Raw genomic sequence first — 16,767 nt, 5'->3', positions numbered from 1 at the left:
GCAGGTAATGAGTTTTGCTTTTCAGAGTGATTTAACATGCTAATAAAATAGCCTGCAAAGTGACTTCCAATATACCTTGGAAAGGGAAGAATTAATATTAGCTAGACTTGTGGGGTATGGAGTATTAATGAAAGTGTAGGTGTAGTATTTTCAGAATTGGAGACATTTTTTTCCCCCAGTCTTTTTCTGTAACTCCCTTTCCCTTTTTCACTTATTCTTTTCCCTCCAAAATATTAAAGATGGAAGTATTTTTAAATTTACTATTAATTCATGAATAGAATTAATGTGTTCTTCCTGTCCTAAGCACATCAATAACTGATTATTTTTTGTTTGACTGTTAGTTTAGTCAAACTGATTAGTTTTTAGTCAAAACTGATTTAGTCAAAACTGATTAGTTTTTGTTTGACTATCTGTGCTTATAACATTTATTAAAAAGATATCCTAATGACAGATATCATGGTATCATCAGAGAATCCTAGTCTTACCTGTTTTCTGAAAAAATAAGGTAGAGTGGAAAATTGGTCCTGTATATACATATGTTTTTAGAATAATAATTTTTGAAGTATCTTATGAGTTAATTTAATATTTATATAGACACATTATTTGGGGATTTTTATTTTTTAGACTACAAAGACAGTTGGATCAACTCAACAAACATTAGAAAATATCTCTAACATAGCAGGAAATGGGTCTTTTTCATCGTCATCCTCTTCCCACTTACCTTCTGAAAATGAAAAGCAGCAGCAGATTCAGCCTAAGACATACAACCCAGAGACCCTGACAACTATCCAAACACAGGACATTTCACAGCCTGGTACCTTTCCAGCAGTTTCTGCTTCCAATCAGTTGCCCACCAGTGATGCACTACTGCAGCAGGCAACCCAGTTTCAGACCAGAGAAACCCAGTCTAGAGAAGTGCTACAGTCAGATGGTACAGTGGTTAATTTGTCACACCTGACTGAATCATCCCAGCCACAGCAGCAGTCACCACTACAAGAACAAGCGCAGACTTTACAGCAGCAGATTTCATCCAATATTTTCCCATCACCGAATAGCGTGAGTCAACTACAGAATACGATTCAGCATTTGCAAGCCGGAAGTTTTACAGGCAGTACTGCCAGTGGCAGCAGTGGGAATGTTGACTTGGTCCAACAAGTTTTAGAGGCACAACAACAGTTATCTTCAGTTTTATTTTCTGCTCCAGATGGTAATGAGAATGTTCAAGAACAGCTTAGTGCAGACATTTTTCAGCAAGTCAGTCAAATTCAAAATAGTGTAAGCCCTGGAATGTTTTCCTCAACAGAACCAGCAGTCCATACTAGACCAGATAATTTAATAGCTGGAAGAGCTGAAAGTGTTCATCCACCGACTGAAAACACATTATCCAGTCAGCAGCAGCAACAGCAACAGCAACAAGTGATGGAATCATCAGCTGCGATGGTGATGGAGATGCAGCAGAGTATTTGTCAGGCGGCTGCCCAGATCCAGTCTGAGCTATTTCCTTCCCCTGCGTCAGCAAATGGGAACCTTCAGCAATCTCCAGTTTACCAGCAGACGTCTCACATCATGAGTGCGTTATCTACCAATGAGGACATGCAAATGCAGTGTGAATTGTTTTCTTCTCCACCTGCAGTTTCTGGAAATGAAACTACTACAACCACCACACAACAGGTTGCAACCCCTGGCACGACCATGTTCCAGACATCAAGTTCAGGAGATGGAGAAGAACCTGGAGCACAAGCAAAGCAGATTCAGAACACTGTCTTTCAGACCATGGTCCAAATGCAACATAGTGGGGACAGTCAATCTCAAGTCAACCTTTTCTCATCTACGAAAAGTATGATGAGTGTGCAGAATAATGGTACTCAGCAGCAAGGTAATGGTTTATTCCAGCAAGGTAATGAGATGATGTCACTCCAGTCTGGGAATTTTTTGCAGCAGTCTTCTCATTCACAGGCTCCACTTTTTCATCCTCAAAATCCTATTGCTGATGCTCAGAACCTTTCCCAGGAAACTCAAGGTTCTATTTTCCACAGCCCAAGTCCTATTGTCCACAGTCAGACTTCTACAACGTCCTCTGAACAAATGCAGCCTCCAATGTTTCACTCTCAGAGTACCATGGCTGTGCTCCAGGGCTCTTCTGTTCCTCAAGACCAGCAGTCGGCCAACCTGTTTCTTTCCCAAAGTCCTATGAATAATCTTCAGAGTAACACAGTAGCCCAAGAAGAACAGATTTCATTTTTTGCAGCTCAGAACTCCATTTCTCCACTTCAGTCAACATCTAACACTGAGCAGCAAGCTGGTTTCCAACAGCAGGCTCCAATATCACACATCCAGACCCCTATGCTTTCCCAGGAACAGGCACAACCCTCCCAGCAAGGTATGTTCCAGCCTCAAGTGTCGCTGGGCTCCCTGCCTCCTAATCCAATGCCTCAGAACCAACAAGGAACAATCTTCCAGTCTCAGCACTCGATAGTCGCTATCCAGAGTAACTCTCCGTCCCAGGAGCAGCAGCAGCAGCAGCAACAGCAGCAGCAGCAGCAGCAGCAGCAGCAACAGCAGCAGAGCATTTTGTTCAGTAATCAGAACACCATGGCCACGATGGCGTCTCAGAAGCAGCCACCACCAAACATGATGTTCAACCCAAGTCAAAATCCAATGGCTAACCAGGAGCAACAGAACCAATCCATCTTTCACCAACAAAATAATATGGCTCCAATGAATCAAGAGCAGCAGCCCATGCAATTTCAGAACCAGCCTCCAGTTTCCTCTCTTCAGAACCCAGGTCCTACCCAGTCTGAGTCGCCACAAACCTCCTTATTCCATACCTCTCCTCAGATTCAGTTGGTCCAAGGGTCACCCAGTTCTCAAGAGCAGCAAGTAACACTGTTCCTCTCTCCAGCATCCATGTCTGCTTTGCAGACTAGTATGAACCAACAAGACATGCAGCAGTCTCCTCTTTATTCCCCTCAGAACAACATGCCTGGAATCCAGGGAGCCACATCTTCACCTCAGCCACAGGCGACTTTGTTTCACAACACTACTGGAGGCACGATGAACCAACTACAGAATTCTCCTGGCTCATCTCAACAGACTTCCGGAATGTTCTTATTTGGCATTCAAAATAGTAAGAAACTCTTTCTGATTTCTTATTTCTTAAATGTTACTAGTTGAAATGGTCAGATCATTATTATTTTTATTAAAAGGAAGCAAAACACAGGGGTCTTAAGAGCACAGAATATACTTAAAACTGAGTTCAAGTCCCAGCTATACCACTTATATACTATGAGATCGTGGACAAGTTATGTGACCTGCAAAAGCTTCAGTTTCCATATCTTAAATGGTGATAATATTATGTACTTACTCAAAAAGGATATTGGGAGGACTAAATGTGGTCATGAATGTAAATGAATGTGTTTGCCATTTTAATCTATAAACTTGAAAGGAAAATGAAGTAAGAATGACAAAATGTCTCTGCCAATTAAAGCAAGTAGTTTCCAAGGAGGTAGAAACTCATCTTTAATGTTTATATACCAAGGAAAATGTGTAGGCCTTAAGATTAACGAAGCAAAGTTTTATTTGTATATCACTTAGAGGAGACCTGGGATGAATTCTAGTACCGTTTGGTGAAAACCTTTTTGGGGGGCTGTCACGTGCCTCCCTTCTGGTTCTTTTTTAAATAAGTACAATTATGAATTTGCCCCGGCAACTAATAAATATCTTCTTATGAATCCTAACAGAAAGTAACTAATCAGGTAGCTTCTCTATTTTAAATGTCTCTGCAGACTGTAGTCAGCTTTTAACTTCTGGACCAGCTACCTTGCCAGATCAGTTGATGGCCATAAGTCAGCCAGGCCAACCCCAGAATGAGGGCCAGCCACCTGTGACAACACTTCTTTCTCAGCAAATGCCAGAAAATTCTTCACTAGCATCCTCTATAAACGCCAACCAGAACATTGAAAAGATTGATTTGCTTGTTTCATTGCAAAACCAAGGGAACAACTTAACTGGCACCTTTTAACTGGATGAGTAAGTATTGCATTTTGGCTTCTTTTTTATTGAAAAGCATCGATAAATTGTATTATTCTGATATAAACTGTATCAGATTTGGGTTTAAGTAATAACACTCTTTAGACCCTACTCTTTTGAAATACGACTTTCTCACAAGATGGCACTTTTTTTAAAAATTTTTATTTATTTGATAGAGAAATCACAAGTAGGCAGAGAGACAGGAAGAAAGAGAGGGGGAAGCAGGCTCCCCGCTGAGCAGAGAGCTCCGAGATCATGACCTGAGCCGAAGGCAGAGGCTTAACCAACTGAGCTACCCAGTTCCCAAGATGGCACTTTTTTTGATCTGCATAAGTTACCCTGAATGATAGCTCGTAGTTGTATTGTTAGTACTAGGCTATCCTTCTGGTGCTAAGTTTCTTTGCTGTGGAATGACAGAATATCTAACGAATGTACTATATATTGGATATAATTACATCTCATTTCTCCCTTCCTCAAGAAATACAGACTAAGTTAGAAAAGTCTATGGAAGTATAAATATAATGGAGTATCATTTATAGTACTAGAATATACTTTGGGGACATCCAACTTTGGGGACATTGGGTAATGTCCCATTACCCAATGGACATCCCATTGGGTAATGGGAAATTTCTAAATGATTTCACTCCCTAGTGAGTTATATTCAACTTCTCCTTCTTTTTTAGAAATTCCATGAAGAAAATTCTGATTCCAAGATGTCCTGAGAACATGTGATTCCATGAGGATTTTTGAACTGTTACTTTAAAAACAAAACGAAGTATGAAAAACTGTGATTGAGTAAATGGGTAGATTTTACTCTTACTGCAAAAGAGCACATCAGTGCTGCCTGTTGCAGTGATTAGCCACCGTTGGTAACGTCTTCATATTTTATATTCCTAATAACAGTGATGACTGAGAATCTATTTAAGTTTCCAGCTGACAGAATTAATTGTTGCTATTTTCCGAGGCACTGTTTCTTTAAAAGTACAGTTTAAATCCAAAAGCTGGACTGCTCAGTTATTATTGCTATTAGAAAGTAATTCATAATGTCATGTTTACTTTCATTCTTTTTTCATTTTTCATATTTTATTTCCTGCATTGTTTTAGTCAAGTAATGGCTTTTAAAAAAGGAAAGTTCAAATAGTAACGAAAACTAAGGCTGTGATTTTTCAATATAAAAAGCACAGCTATTGGCCAAAGTGAAGGAATATTTTTTCAGCTTTTACGGAGAAACTGAAGGGGTAACATTCTGATAAGTAAGCTGTATTAAGAGCTCTACACAGATAAGAGGCTTCTTTATCACAAAGGCAGACAACACACAAACCGAATGCTATCAATTTTATTTTTCAGAGAGTTGTTAATTCTCTGTGTTTCTCTTAAAGGGTTCAGCCATAACTGTGCATAGAATAATAATTATCTTGCTCTATCAAAAAAATGAAGGGGATAATGTGTGGTAAATTATGTTCTGATATCCTCCTACAGCAGTTAAAACTGACATAGCAATTTGAGTCTTTCTTTTTATCCCAGTCGTGGACCGATGTTCCCTTTTTATATTCATTTATATTCTTCTCCCCCTCTTCTTCACTTTTTTTTAGACAATTAGTAATATACTGTTAGCTTTGTGACCCTGTAACAACTTAAAGGAAGAGGCCATTTTGGTGTGGGGTAACCCAGCAACTCCTGCAGCACAGGTGGGGCAGGGGGCTACCCTTTCAGGAATGAGGGGAGCTGATTCCTGAGAAACAAACAATGCATTTTTTTCCATGAACGGTGCTGTTCTGAAGTCTTCAAATTTTCCCTCTAATAGGAAACAGTGTACATTTTAATTAAAAAAAAAAAAAAGGCAAACTAAAATTTCTTGAAACATCACTTCTCCCTGAACTGCAGTGAGTGTAATTCACTTGTCACCTCAGTGCTTTACAGTTTGAAGTGGTCACTTATCTGATGGTTCCCACAAGCCTTGGGCTTTACAGGGTCATATCATTGACTTAAAATGAAGAATTAACTTGTGTTACATCTATAGAGAGCAAAATTACACACTCCAGAATTTGCAGTTGTAGCATTAGTTATACAGTTCTGGGTGTTCTTGCCACCCATGGGATGCCCACTTCTCTTCTCACTACAACCTGTTGTCTGGACACATGCTTATGTCTTTTTTCCCTTTTGGCATGTAGAAAGCTGTTAATACAGTTTAAGGCCAAATTGTGTGTGGCTTCTATATGTAGATAAGATGTTTTGGTATTCATGTCCGTTTCATTTATTTTTTTAAGTGTACAAAAAAATAGCCTGTTAATTGTTTGTTGAAGGCTACTTTTCTGTTTGTTTTCAATTTTTTTCTGTCCTATACATTTGGTTGACCTTTGTGGAATTGTGGTGTTGGTTTTGTTTATACAGCCAGATTTTTTCCCCCTTTTTGTGGTCTTCCTTAGTTCTTTGAATGTGTTCTTCTAATTTGTTTTTTCTCTTTGTTCTTATATATTCTTTCCTCCACCCCCAACCCTTTCTTTCTTTCTCTCTCTGATTGAGAGGCATTGAATTACGTTTTCAGTAGTACAGGCTTCTTGCCGATATGAAGGGAACTTTTCAGAAAGAGACCTACTCTGGGTCATTTACTTTTGAATACAGTTTTCAATCGTTCAAGTTTTGGATGGTTTATATCTAATGTGTGTTTCATTTTTTTGGAAAGCTATATTTTGTATTTAGGAAATGGTATACTATTTTGCTATTTGTACTGAGTGAGTACATTGGCATAAATATAGAAATTTATATATATACATATATATAAACTATTCTTTTTTTGCCACACATTTTTGTGGTTAAATTTGTGAGTTTGTCTGATGTTCTACCACAACGTGGCGTCTGATAACAGTTGGGGGGGGGGGTTTGTTATGTCTTTATTGAGTATTTAAGTATCTTTTGAAACATATGACCTGTTCATCTGTGGCCATTCCATCAGGCAGTTCCTTGATGTTATTAGTGGGCTAAAGGCAGCTTACTGTGTGTTTGCTGGATCTTTCACTCCGCAAAATGTTAAGAGTAAGGAAACCCATCTAGGCAGTTATGTCAAATGGTGTTTCAAAAGAATGAGCCATTCAGTCCTTGCTCACTATATATTTAATATTTTATTGTTATTGTTATTAATTGGCTTTCTGTATTGTATGCCTTTTATTTATAATGACACTAAAAAAAAAATCCCATGTTTGTAATTTTAATAACATTTTCCCCATCTTGTAATATCCAGAGCTACTTTATAAATTCTCTGAACCAAAAGCATTTTCCTCAATATATCATCTCTCCCCACCCCGTCAGGAAAAATTACCCAATATAGTTCAGGTTATAAGAAGGACAGCCACACAATCCAGTGCTTCAGTTTTAAAATGTAAAACTCTAATTGCAGAGTTATAAAGAGTTAGCTTACCCAGCAGGTATAAAAATAAGAAGTAGAAATAAAATACTGTAAGTTTATTTCTGAGTTTTCTGACTTTTTTTCTAAGAGATTACACAGGAGACTCAGGAAGTCTATTTGTTCACCAAGTTCCAATTAAAATGTTTGTTAACACTGCTCTGTGGATGAAGTGGTGGCAAGAAGACTGGCTTGTGTGCTGACTTCTGTTCTGTTGTTTAGCAAGAGGCTTATCATTGTAAAATGCTGATTGCCAATGCCAAGTCACCAGGGACCAATTTTCTGTTTAATAGTATCTAAGTTTAGAACAGAACATACACCTGAACTGTATAGTGGCTTGATTGGATGGAGGCAGAAAACCCTATTTTTATTTTCATAAATTTTGTGGTTATTTATACAAGGGCTGTGCTATGCTACCATATTCTTATTCAATAATGATAAATTTTTTTTAACATTGTTTAATGTTCCTTACCCCTAAAGGTCAATGTTAAGTACAGCATTCTGAATATTTGGTTTCAAAAAGCATTTCTCTTCTTACTGAAGAGTTAGCTCAGTGGTCAGTGGTTGATACTTGTGCTAATAATACAATTTCCAGATTACTGTTACAAATGGGAGAGATTCCAAGAGCTAGCAAAGGCCTTGGAAGCAACAATTTATTAAATTTATTTATGGCAGAAGGACCTAAATAAACTATGAACCTTTTTTATTCCTTTATATTGTTACATTCAACTGCTCTTGCTTTTAGCAGCTCACCTTAATGCTTGGAGCTTATCTGTGTGTGTGTGTGTGTGTGTGTGTGTGTGTGCGCACGTGCGTGTGTGTGTTGTTCCTTATTGTCATTCCATTATATATCCACACCAACATGGGAGAAGATAAGTAGAAGTCATATTTGCTTCAGAGCTTTATCATGTTACCTTTGTAATTAGAATATTGTGCTGTTATTTAGTGCATATCTGTTTTTACCAGTCTCCCTAGAACAGGTTTTTGAAGGGCTTTATTATAAAAGCAGAATTAGTGAAAGATCTTCCTTACTTTTCTTTTTTGGTAATATTGTGTATATGCTGTAGTTGAGAATTTCATTATAGTGCATTTTTGTCCATCACAACTTCAGTTAATCTGCCTAGGAAAAATAATGTCAAAGGAAATGAGAGAGAAGTTATATCTGAACCCGTCTAGAACTAAGATAATAGTCCTTTTGAACAATTAATTCTAATTCTAATAGCTGTTTCCTAGTTGATTTTTTTTCTAATTAATTAAAAATTATATGAGGCCTGTTAGCTTTACTCTGCTTCATGACCACAGGCTTCATCCCTACTCAGTGCAGCCGTGTTGTATCTGTACAGCTTTGGTTATAAGGAGGGACTCCGTGGAGACAGAAACTATATAGTTCGGCAGCTTTATTAGAAAAATAGCTCAGAGTTCATGCACTGGTAAGTTAGGTTAGTAGAATCTCATAACATATTAAAAAGAGGTTTTCTCCTCTGCTTATTTGTGTCACTGAAACTAAATCATGGACATAATGTTCATAATGCAGAATGCAGTAAATATCAGAGTAACATAGTGTCACTTGTGAATTGTCTCAGTGCTCTAATTACTTCTTTAATCCCATTTTTTTCCATGCCATTCTAGCCTCATTTATTAATAAAATTCTATTTTTATTCCACTTTCAGGAAATTTTTTTAAATTAATATTTTATATCTAAATCAAATGCTTATGGAAAAAGTGCCTTTTTACCATGATAGTGCCCCTTTCTTGTATTTTCATTTTTCACTATTGCCAAAAACAAATACACAAATGATTTCATAGCCCCAACTTCAATTTTTCCATTTAGTCACTCTTTCTCCATTTTTCGATTACTGTAGAAAACAACTTCATAAATTTCTCCCTTTGGCCTAAGAGTAACAGAGAAGATACATTGCTAGAATTGTTCCTTTGAGGGATGGTAAGTAATAAATTATAGAATTATACTGTTTTAGCTTTATATAAATTACCTAAATTTATCATCATCTTGATCAACTAATGATAGGTCTTACCTGAATGCTAATGAAAATTTTATTATCTTTGAGACTCCATGTACACAAATAATTGTAGTTAAATTTCAGGAAGGAAGTATTTAAAGCATCTTCTCTGATCTTACTCAGATGGATGAAAATAAATCACTACACATAGTTTAGGTAAAAGCTGGTCACATCAACTTTTCTAACTAGATAAGGCCATGTAATTCATCATAGTGCACCTTTTTCTTGTCAGAACCTTCATAATCTTTATGAAAAATTGTGTTAAAGGAAATAAAGAAGTTATATTGAAATCCCTCTAGAACTAAGGTAATGATTCCTTTCAACAGAATACAGTTGAATTGAGTGTCCGTCTGGTTTTCGTTAATTTTGCCTCTGTTCTAGCTCCTTATTGCAGTGGTGGTGCCTAACAAGAGGGCAGGAGAACAGTAGTTTTGGGATAGAGCTGCTTTCCCTGTGTGAGTATTTCTTTGACTTAGTGGCTCTGAAGACTGCAAACCTTTATGCAATATTCTTAATACCCAAAAGATATTATGCACTTTAATCATTCCAAAGAAGTCAAGAATGCTGTATAGTGATGATTCCTTCTTAATGAATACATCTTAACTCTTTATGTCCCTTTTTATTTTGGTTAGCCAGCTTGGTATAAGTATTATGTGAATATTTTCTAAAATGACTATATAGTAGTACTTAAGACTTTGAAATGTAATTGACTATATGAGGAAATGATTACACTTCAGCAAATCATTTTAGAAATATTAAATGTTCAGCTTGCTAATCTGTATGTTTGAGACTTAATTAAAACCAGGTCTCCTCCAGTATATTTTGTGTCATGTTTATAAGAACCTTGTAGTATAGAGTTTTCTACATAAACAGTATAAACCAGTGGTTTTCAAAGTATGGTCCTCAGCCCACCAGCCAACATCCGTATCACTTGGGAACTAGTTAGAAATGCAAATCTTGGGCCCTGTCAAAGACATATTGAATCAGAAACTCTTGCATGGGACCTAGCATTCTGTGTTTTAACAAGCCTTCCAGGTGATTCTGATGTATGCTCATTGGAAAACCACTGGGGTAAATGTTATACAGTAAGATCTAGAAAGGTTCCCTCCTAGTCATACAAATAGTTGCATATTGTTCTTTATATAAATTCAACTTAACCTGGTTATCCATAATCATTTATTGGCAATGATAATTTATTCTCAGTACTGCCTATAGAAATATAGTATGTTTTATGTACATAAACAGTTTAGTTCTTGATAATTCAGTTAACTTAGTTTGGCATTCTACTACCATTTACTAAAAAGTTTACATTAAATGACTGATTTAAATATATAGGTGCAATCTTCTATATTTCTTTTAATTGTTATGATGTTTAAGTAGCTAAAACAATTGACGGGTGCTAAAGTCTCCTGTTTATCCATGAAATGGGTACATTGTGGGCAGTGATAATATAAGCTTTCTTTTCATTGCCTCTTACTTTACCAGCAGACCACAATTTTGGTCTGGCTAGACCAACTCTCAGAATATCATTCCTTGTATTTATATTTGTATCTGAGATATTAAACAAGATGACTGGCCAGGTCAACAAAGCACCTTATTTAATTTCTTTTTTAAATAGATAAAACTTATTTAAAAGTAGCTTGGTTTGTATGAGAACCGATGCAGTACAGATATAGCTATTCTTGGAACTTACGCTTCAGACAAGCATTATTTACTAAAATAAATATTGGACAAGACAGTGCATTATATAATCTGGGCATTTCTCCTTTCTCAATTGTATGCCTCTGGTAAATATAAAGTAACAAGATAAGTAGATTGATCCAGTCATTTTAATCTCCATGTATATTCAGTACCTCCATAATTATTGCTGTAATCTTCCTTCCACTGTTTACAAATCACCCAATGAATTAACTCACAGAAGAAAAATGCACATTCAAAATAAAAATAATTGTATACTTACTTTATAAATATCACCACTGCTGTCTTTGCTTAATACTAGCAGTGGAAATATAAGTGGCTTACTCTACAAACCTTGGTGCTGGCAATACATAGGCAAACTGTGGGGAGATGCTCTAGGTACATTCCTTCTTTCTTATTCCCTTTCCCCTCTACCCCACTTTATTGCATAATATATTCCTATATCCAAAGAATTCTACCACAATTCTATTTGACTCCAACTTGTAGTATCTCTTCTAAAAGACCTTTGTTTAACCATATCATCCTTGCTCTCTTTTTTCCCCCGGAAGTAATTTGGTTTGAAATAGTTTATAGGGGTTGCTTCTTATTTTAGCTAATGAACCTCAGGACAACACACACACACACACACACACACACACACACACACACACACCATCTCAGATGTTTGAGTGTGGCTTTGGAATCAGACTAATGTGTCCAATAAAGAACTGTCCTGCACTGAAGTGTTTATGACTTTAGTAGCTACAAACTGATTCCAGTGATATTGAGCTAATTTCTTTTGAGCTAATGAATGTATCTGCTCGCCTTGCTCCCTTCTAATTGATAAGCTCCAAGTAGTGGCTACTTTTTTTGGTCAAATTTTACTGAGTTTTATGCACTTCTTTTACTTAGTCTTTTAATTAACATAGTGCAGATATTTCATGAACCTGTTCTCAAGTGCTTTAGCTACCATTCTGCCATTTAAATTTTTTACTTTTATTTTATTTTGCTTGAGCACACTGGTCAACCACTGAACTGCCTTCTTCCATTGTCCTGCAATGATATAAGGATTACATTTTTGTGTATATGGCTTTCATAGTTGGGATTTCAGAGCACTGACACCAGATAGTTTCAGTTTGTTCTGTGGGGGAATTTCATTTGCATCTATGTTTTTAGCTATCTGTGATAACTTGTTAAATATTAAAAAGATATTTTGCTTCTATTGGAACATTTGTATACTCGCAACTATATTTCTGTAAACAGCTGCAGTCAAAAATAAAACATTGAAAGTTTTCATTTTGCAGTGGGTAACTGTCTTTTTTCCTCAAACTTTGTGAATGAATTCATATCCATGATTGTCAGTTTTGAGCAACATGAGTATGTGGCTGAAGTTATAAAATCATTTGGAAAAGGTAAGAACTAAAGATCTATTTTTGAGCATTTACTTTGTGCCTAGTAGTTTTGCCAGCAACATACAAAGTGACTTAGCGTGGTAGCAGATCATGTACCACAGAGGTAATTTTGCTAAAAATGAAATCTCCCCAGCCCTCAGTCAAATATCCAGAGGTAATAATCTCTTTTTGTCGTTCTTCTGCAGTTATTTCCAAATATATAAATTGGTGTTTACCAAAATGTGGTGTATATATAACATACCACTAGCAGTATTTGAAATGAGAAAAAAAATCTATGTGCACCTACTAGACTATGGAGAAATGTAATTGATATTAAACACAAATACAGATGATACGTAGATATGAGTATGATATATAAATAAAAATATATGATATATAAATAAAAAATATATGAAACTTCAGAAGCAGTGCTTTAAATCGTATGTTTATACCTTCTTACCAAATACAGACTGTGTCTATTGATTCTATGAAAGTGACTGAATTTTCAACATACCCAGATGTATATAAACACAAATTGTCATTTTAGGAGACTGTATATATTTCAATAATGCTACCATTGTTCTAAATGTGTTTAAAAGTTTTCTTTTGGTATTTATTGACTTCAGCAGCACTGGAAAGGAGTGATAACGAAATGAAATTCAGTAAGTATAAATATCAAAGAGGGTGGCAGATGGGTTAGATGGGCAATGGGTATCAAGGAGGGCACTTGTTATGATGGGCACTGGGTGTTGTATATAAGTTAGGAATCACTGAATTCTACTCCATAAACCAATATTGCACTGTATGTTAGTGACCTAAAATTTTAATTAAAAAAATTTTTTGAAGTAAAAATAATAAGAGGGTAAAAAAAAAAAAAAAAGTACTTGGATCCAAAACTTGCCTGTGTGGGCAAAAGACTGATCTGAAGTTGAGACTTTTAAGTGGCTGCCAGAAAAGCGGATGCAGTGCTGGGTTACATAATTTGTTACAGTGTCCAGAATAGGGGAAGTGGTTGTCCTGCTTTACTCTAAGCTGATAAGAATACTACTATGTCATGTTTTAAGGAGCAAACACATTCTCAGCAGCCATATAATCAGGCCTGTAAGAGAAATGGAATATCATTTATGCCTGCTCAGGACACAACAGGGACTCTAGAAGTATAAAAGCAGCTACAATTTCTCAACAGCAATGCTTAATGGTCTTGCTCTCAAGAGGAAGTATTGGGGGGTGCCTGGTTGGCTCAGTCAGTTAAGCATCTCCCTTCAGCTCAGGTCTTGATCCCAGTGTCCTGGGATCAAGTCCAACATCAGGCTCCTTGCTCAGCAGGCAGCCTGCTTCTCCATCTGCCTCTGCCTGCCACTCCCCTGCTTGTGCTCGCCCTCTCTCTCTGATGAATAAATAAAATGTCATTAAAAAAAAAAAAAGTATTGGGGTGCCTGGGTGGCTCCGTGGGTTAAAGCCTCTGACTTCGGCTCAGGTCATGATCCCGGGGTCCTGGGATCGAGCCCCGCATCGGGCTCTCTGCTCAGCAGGGAGCCTGCTTCCTCCTCTCTCTCTGCCTGCCTCTCTGCCTACTTGTGATCTTTGTCTGTCAAATAAATAAAATCTTAAAAAACAAAAAAAATGTATTGGTAGCTACTCTTGCTCTCTTTCTTGGTGCCATTGTCCTGCTTCAGCTGAGGCAATACAGTGTAGTACTTGAAAGCAGAGGCTCTTTGAGTTTGCCCACCTCAGTGGAGTTCTGGCTCCTGCACATGTTATTTAACCTCTCCATTCCTCCATCTCCTTACTTATAAAGCAGAAACAAAAATAAAGCCCTTCTCTTAGGGTTATTGCAAGAACGAAGTAAATTAATCCATGTAAAAACTACTTAGTTCCTGGCACACAGTAAGTGCCTAATAAGTGTTAACCTTGTTTTAGTATTACTAGTCCTGATACTACTTAGCTATTCTGCCCTTGTTTGCTAGATCCCAGATCCTTTTGTGCCCCCCTTGTTTTTTTAATCAAAGACATGTTCCTTTAATTGTCTTCTTTCTCCAGCATCAAAATCTTTTCTGAGTCATTCCTACTGGCATATAAATTTGCTGTAATTTCCTTTATCGCTTAAAAAAATAACTTTTTGACCACATAACTCCATACACAAAGTTTCCACTTCCTCTCCTTCCATTCTTTCTTGAACCCATTCCAATCAGGCTTTCATGAAACCACTCTCCTGAAATATCTCTTGTCAAAATCACCAGAATAGCCTCCACCTAGCTATATCCAAAGGTCCATTCTCAGACGTATCCTACTTGGCTTATGAGTAGTATTTGACATACCTGATCACTCCCTCTTTGAAACACTTTCTTTTCTCAGTTTTCAGGACCCTGCAACTCCGATCTCCCGCTCTGCTGGGTACTTTCTTTCATACTCATCTTCTTGACCTCCTAACACTGGAGAGCCCTAGAGGTCCATCATCAGATCTCTTCTCTGTTATTGCAGTGGTAATCTCATCCTTGACGTTGCATTATATACTCTCTCTATGTTGAAGATTTCCATATGTATGCCTCCAGTCATAACTTCTCCCCAAACTCCAGGTACCTATTACCATCTATCTCAAATATAGAATGCCTGAAGTCAAATTCTGATTCACCCTTCCTGACCCCAACTTCTGCCCTCAATATGCTTTCCAGATTCTTGATCATCTTAGCAAATGGAGTTTCCATTCTTTCAGTTGCTTAAGCCAAAATACCTTTGAGGTTTTTATTTGACCTAGATACGATCCTTTATCAACTACTGTTATGCCAACCTTTGAGATACATTGAACCTTATAAATACGTCTTCTACTTGACACCTCTGTTACTCAAAGCATTTATTAAGTAGATTGGCACACTGTCCCATAAGCACAAGCCATGCTTCCATCACTCTTATACTTGATTCCTCCCTACCAGCCAGCATTAAACATGAGTCATATTAGAGCTCTGCCCAAAACTCTCCAGCCACTTTCTATTCTTATATACTTACAGAGCTCGTAAGGCTCTGTGTGAGCTGATTCCAGCTATGTGGCTGACCCAGGCCACTCCTCCTTTCTCTGCTTTAGTCACGTGAACGTCTGTCCTCTCTCTTCCTCACACTGTACATGCTCCTGCCTCAGATATGTGCATTCTGCCATCACTGCTGCCTAGAGTGCCTGCCTTCACGCATCTGCATCTCTCTCTCACTTTATCAGGTCTTTGCTCAAACGGAGCCTTATCGAGGAAGTCTTTATAAAACAAAACTACTCATATCCCATCTCTCTCTTAGCCTGCTCTTTCTTCCTAGCATGAGGTACTTGGTTTTGTTCATTACTGTGCTCCCAGTGCCTAGATGAGTACCTAGCCCAGTGACTAGATAAAATCAGAATAAATCAGGCAAATCACAGTAGATACTGCTGCCCCTAGGCATGTGTTTACTGAATTCTATTTTTTTCGTGATTTCTGTAACATTCTTACCTGGATCTCTCTAAATGTCCTGTAGATTCCCTGCAAGGACCTTAATAGGTTGTTCCATTACCATTCAATATGAAACAGCCTCGTTGGGAGAGCTCTCAAGTCGTATAGGCTTCTGGCCGTTTGTTTTTAAAGATTTTATTTTTAAGGAATGCTCTCCACCCAACATAGGGTGGGAACTCACAACTCTGAGATCAAGAGCTGCATCTCAGACTGAGCCAGCCAGGCACCTGGGGCCATAATTTCTTATTGCATGCTCTAATCCCATCTTCCCTAGTAGATTCCACTTTTGCCTGTATGCCTCTATCAGTAGCTTCACTGAAACCAGTGAGTGGGTCTGTTTATAGAAATGGGTTTTATTTATTTCACTGGGAACTTTTAGGAATTTACACAAAATTGCAGTGAGCATGAAGGTAACAAAAAAATATTTTTCAAACTGAAGCACCTAGCCATATGCCATTGTGTGTATTGTAGAGGGAAAAATACCCAAGTACCTGTCAGCATCTAGCACATGAGGCTCTGGTCTGCCGCCCTCATTTTCTTGGCAGGTCCAGGACCTGTTCGCAGTTTCAGGCAACCTGGCTTTGCCTAATCTCTCCTGTTTTCTTTCAGTGCACCACAAGAGGGTGGCATTTCATCATATTCTTCTTGAGTTATACTGACAGAGAGCCCGACTTTAATAATTGAAATTGGAAGTTGGAATATTAATGTCAAAATTGTTCAGTTAATGAAACTCTAGGATTACAATTTCATCCCCAAAATTGTGGGACCAAAATGCATCCAAA

The 16,767-nt window shown here is 37.4% G+C and overlaps 1 protein-coding gene across 4 annotated transcripts in view; it reads left to right on the top strand.

Moving 5' to 3' along the window:
* NFAT5 (nuclear factor of activated T cells 5) overlaps positions 1-7,400 on the top strand; it is a 106,257-nt gene extending 98,857 nt beyond the window's left edge. For all 4 annotated transcript variants that reach the window (XM_032854063.1, XM_032854062.1, XM_032854064.1 and 1 more), the window contains 3 exons: positions 625-3,127; positions 3,786-4,029; positions 4,713-7,400. In XM_032854063.1, the coding sequence (XP_032709954.1) occupies positions 625-3,127; positions 3,786-4,021 (2,739 nt within the window). In that variant the 3' untranslated portion in view covers positions 4,022-4,029; positions 4,713-7,400. The remainder of the gene's footprint in view (positions 1-624; positions 3,128-3,785; positions 4,030-4,712) is intronic.
* The last annotated feature ends 9,367 nt before the right edge of the window (positions 7,401-16,767 follow it).

The sequence above is a fragment of the Lontra canadensis genome, unplaced genomic scaffold (genome assembly GCF_010015895.1).
Source record: "Lontra canadensis isolate GAN:19392208 unplaced genomic scaffold, GSC_riverotter_1.0 scaffold8, whole genome shotgun sequence".
NCBI classification, from domain to species: domain Eukaryota; kingdom Metazoa; phylum Chordata; class Mammalia; order Carnivora; family Mustelidae; genus Lontra; species Lontra canadensis.
Note: the sequence above shows the minus strand (reverse complement) of the source record. Positions and strands in the feature narration are given on the sequence as shown.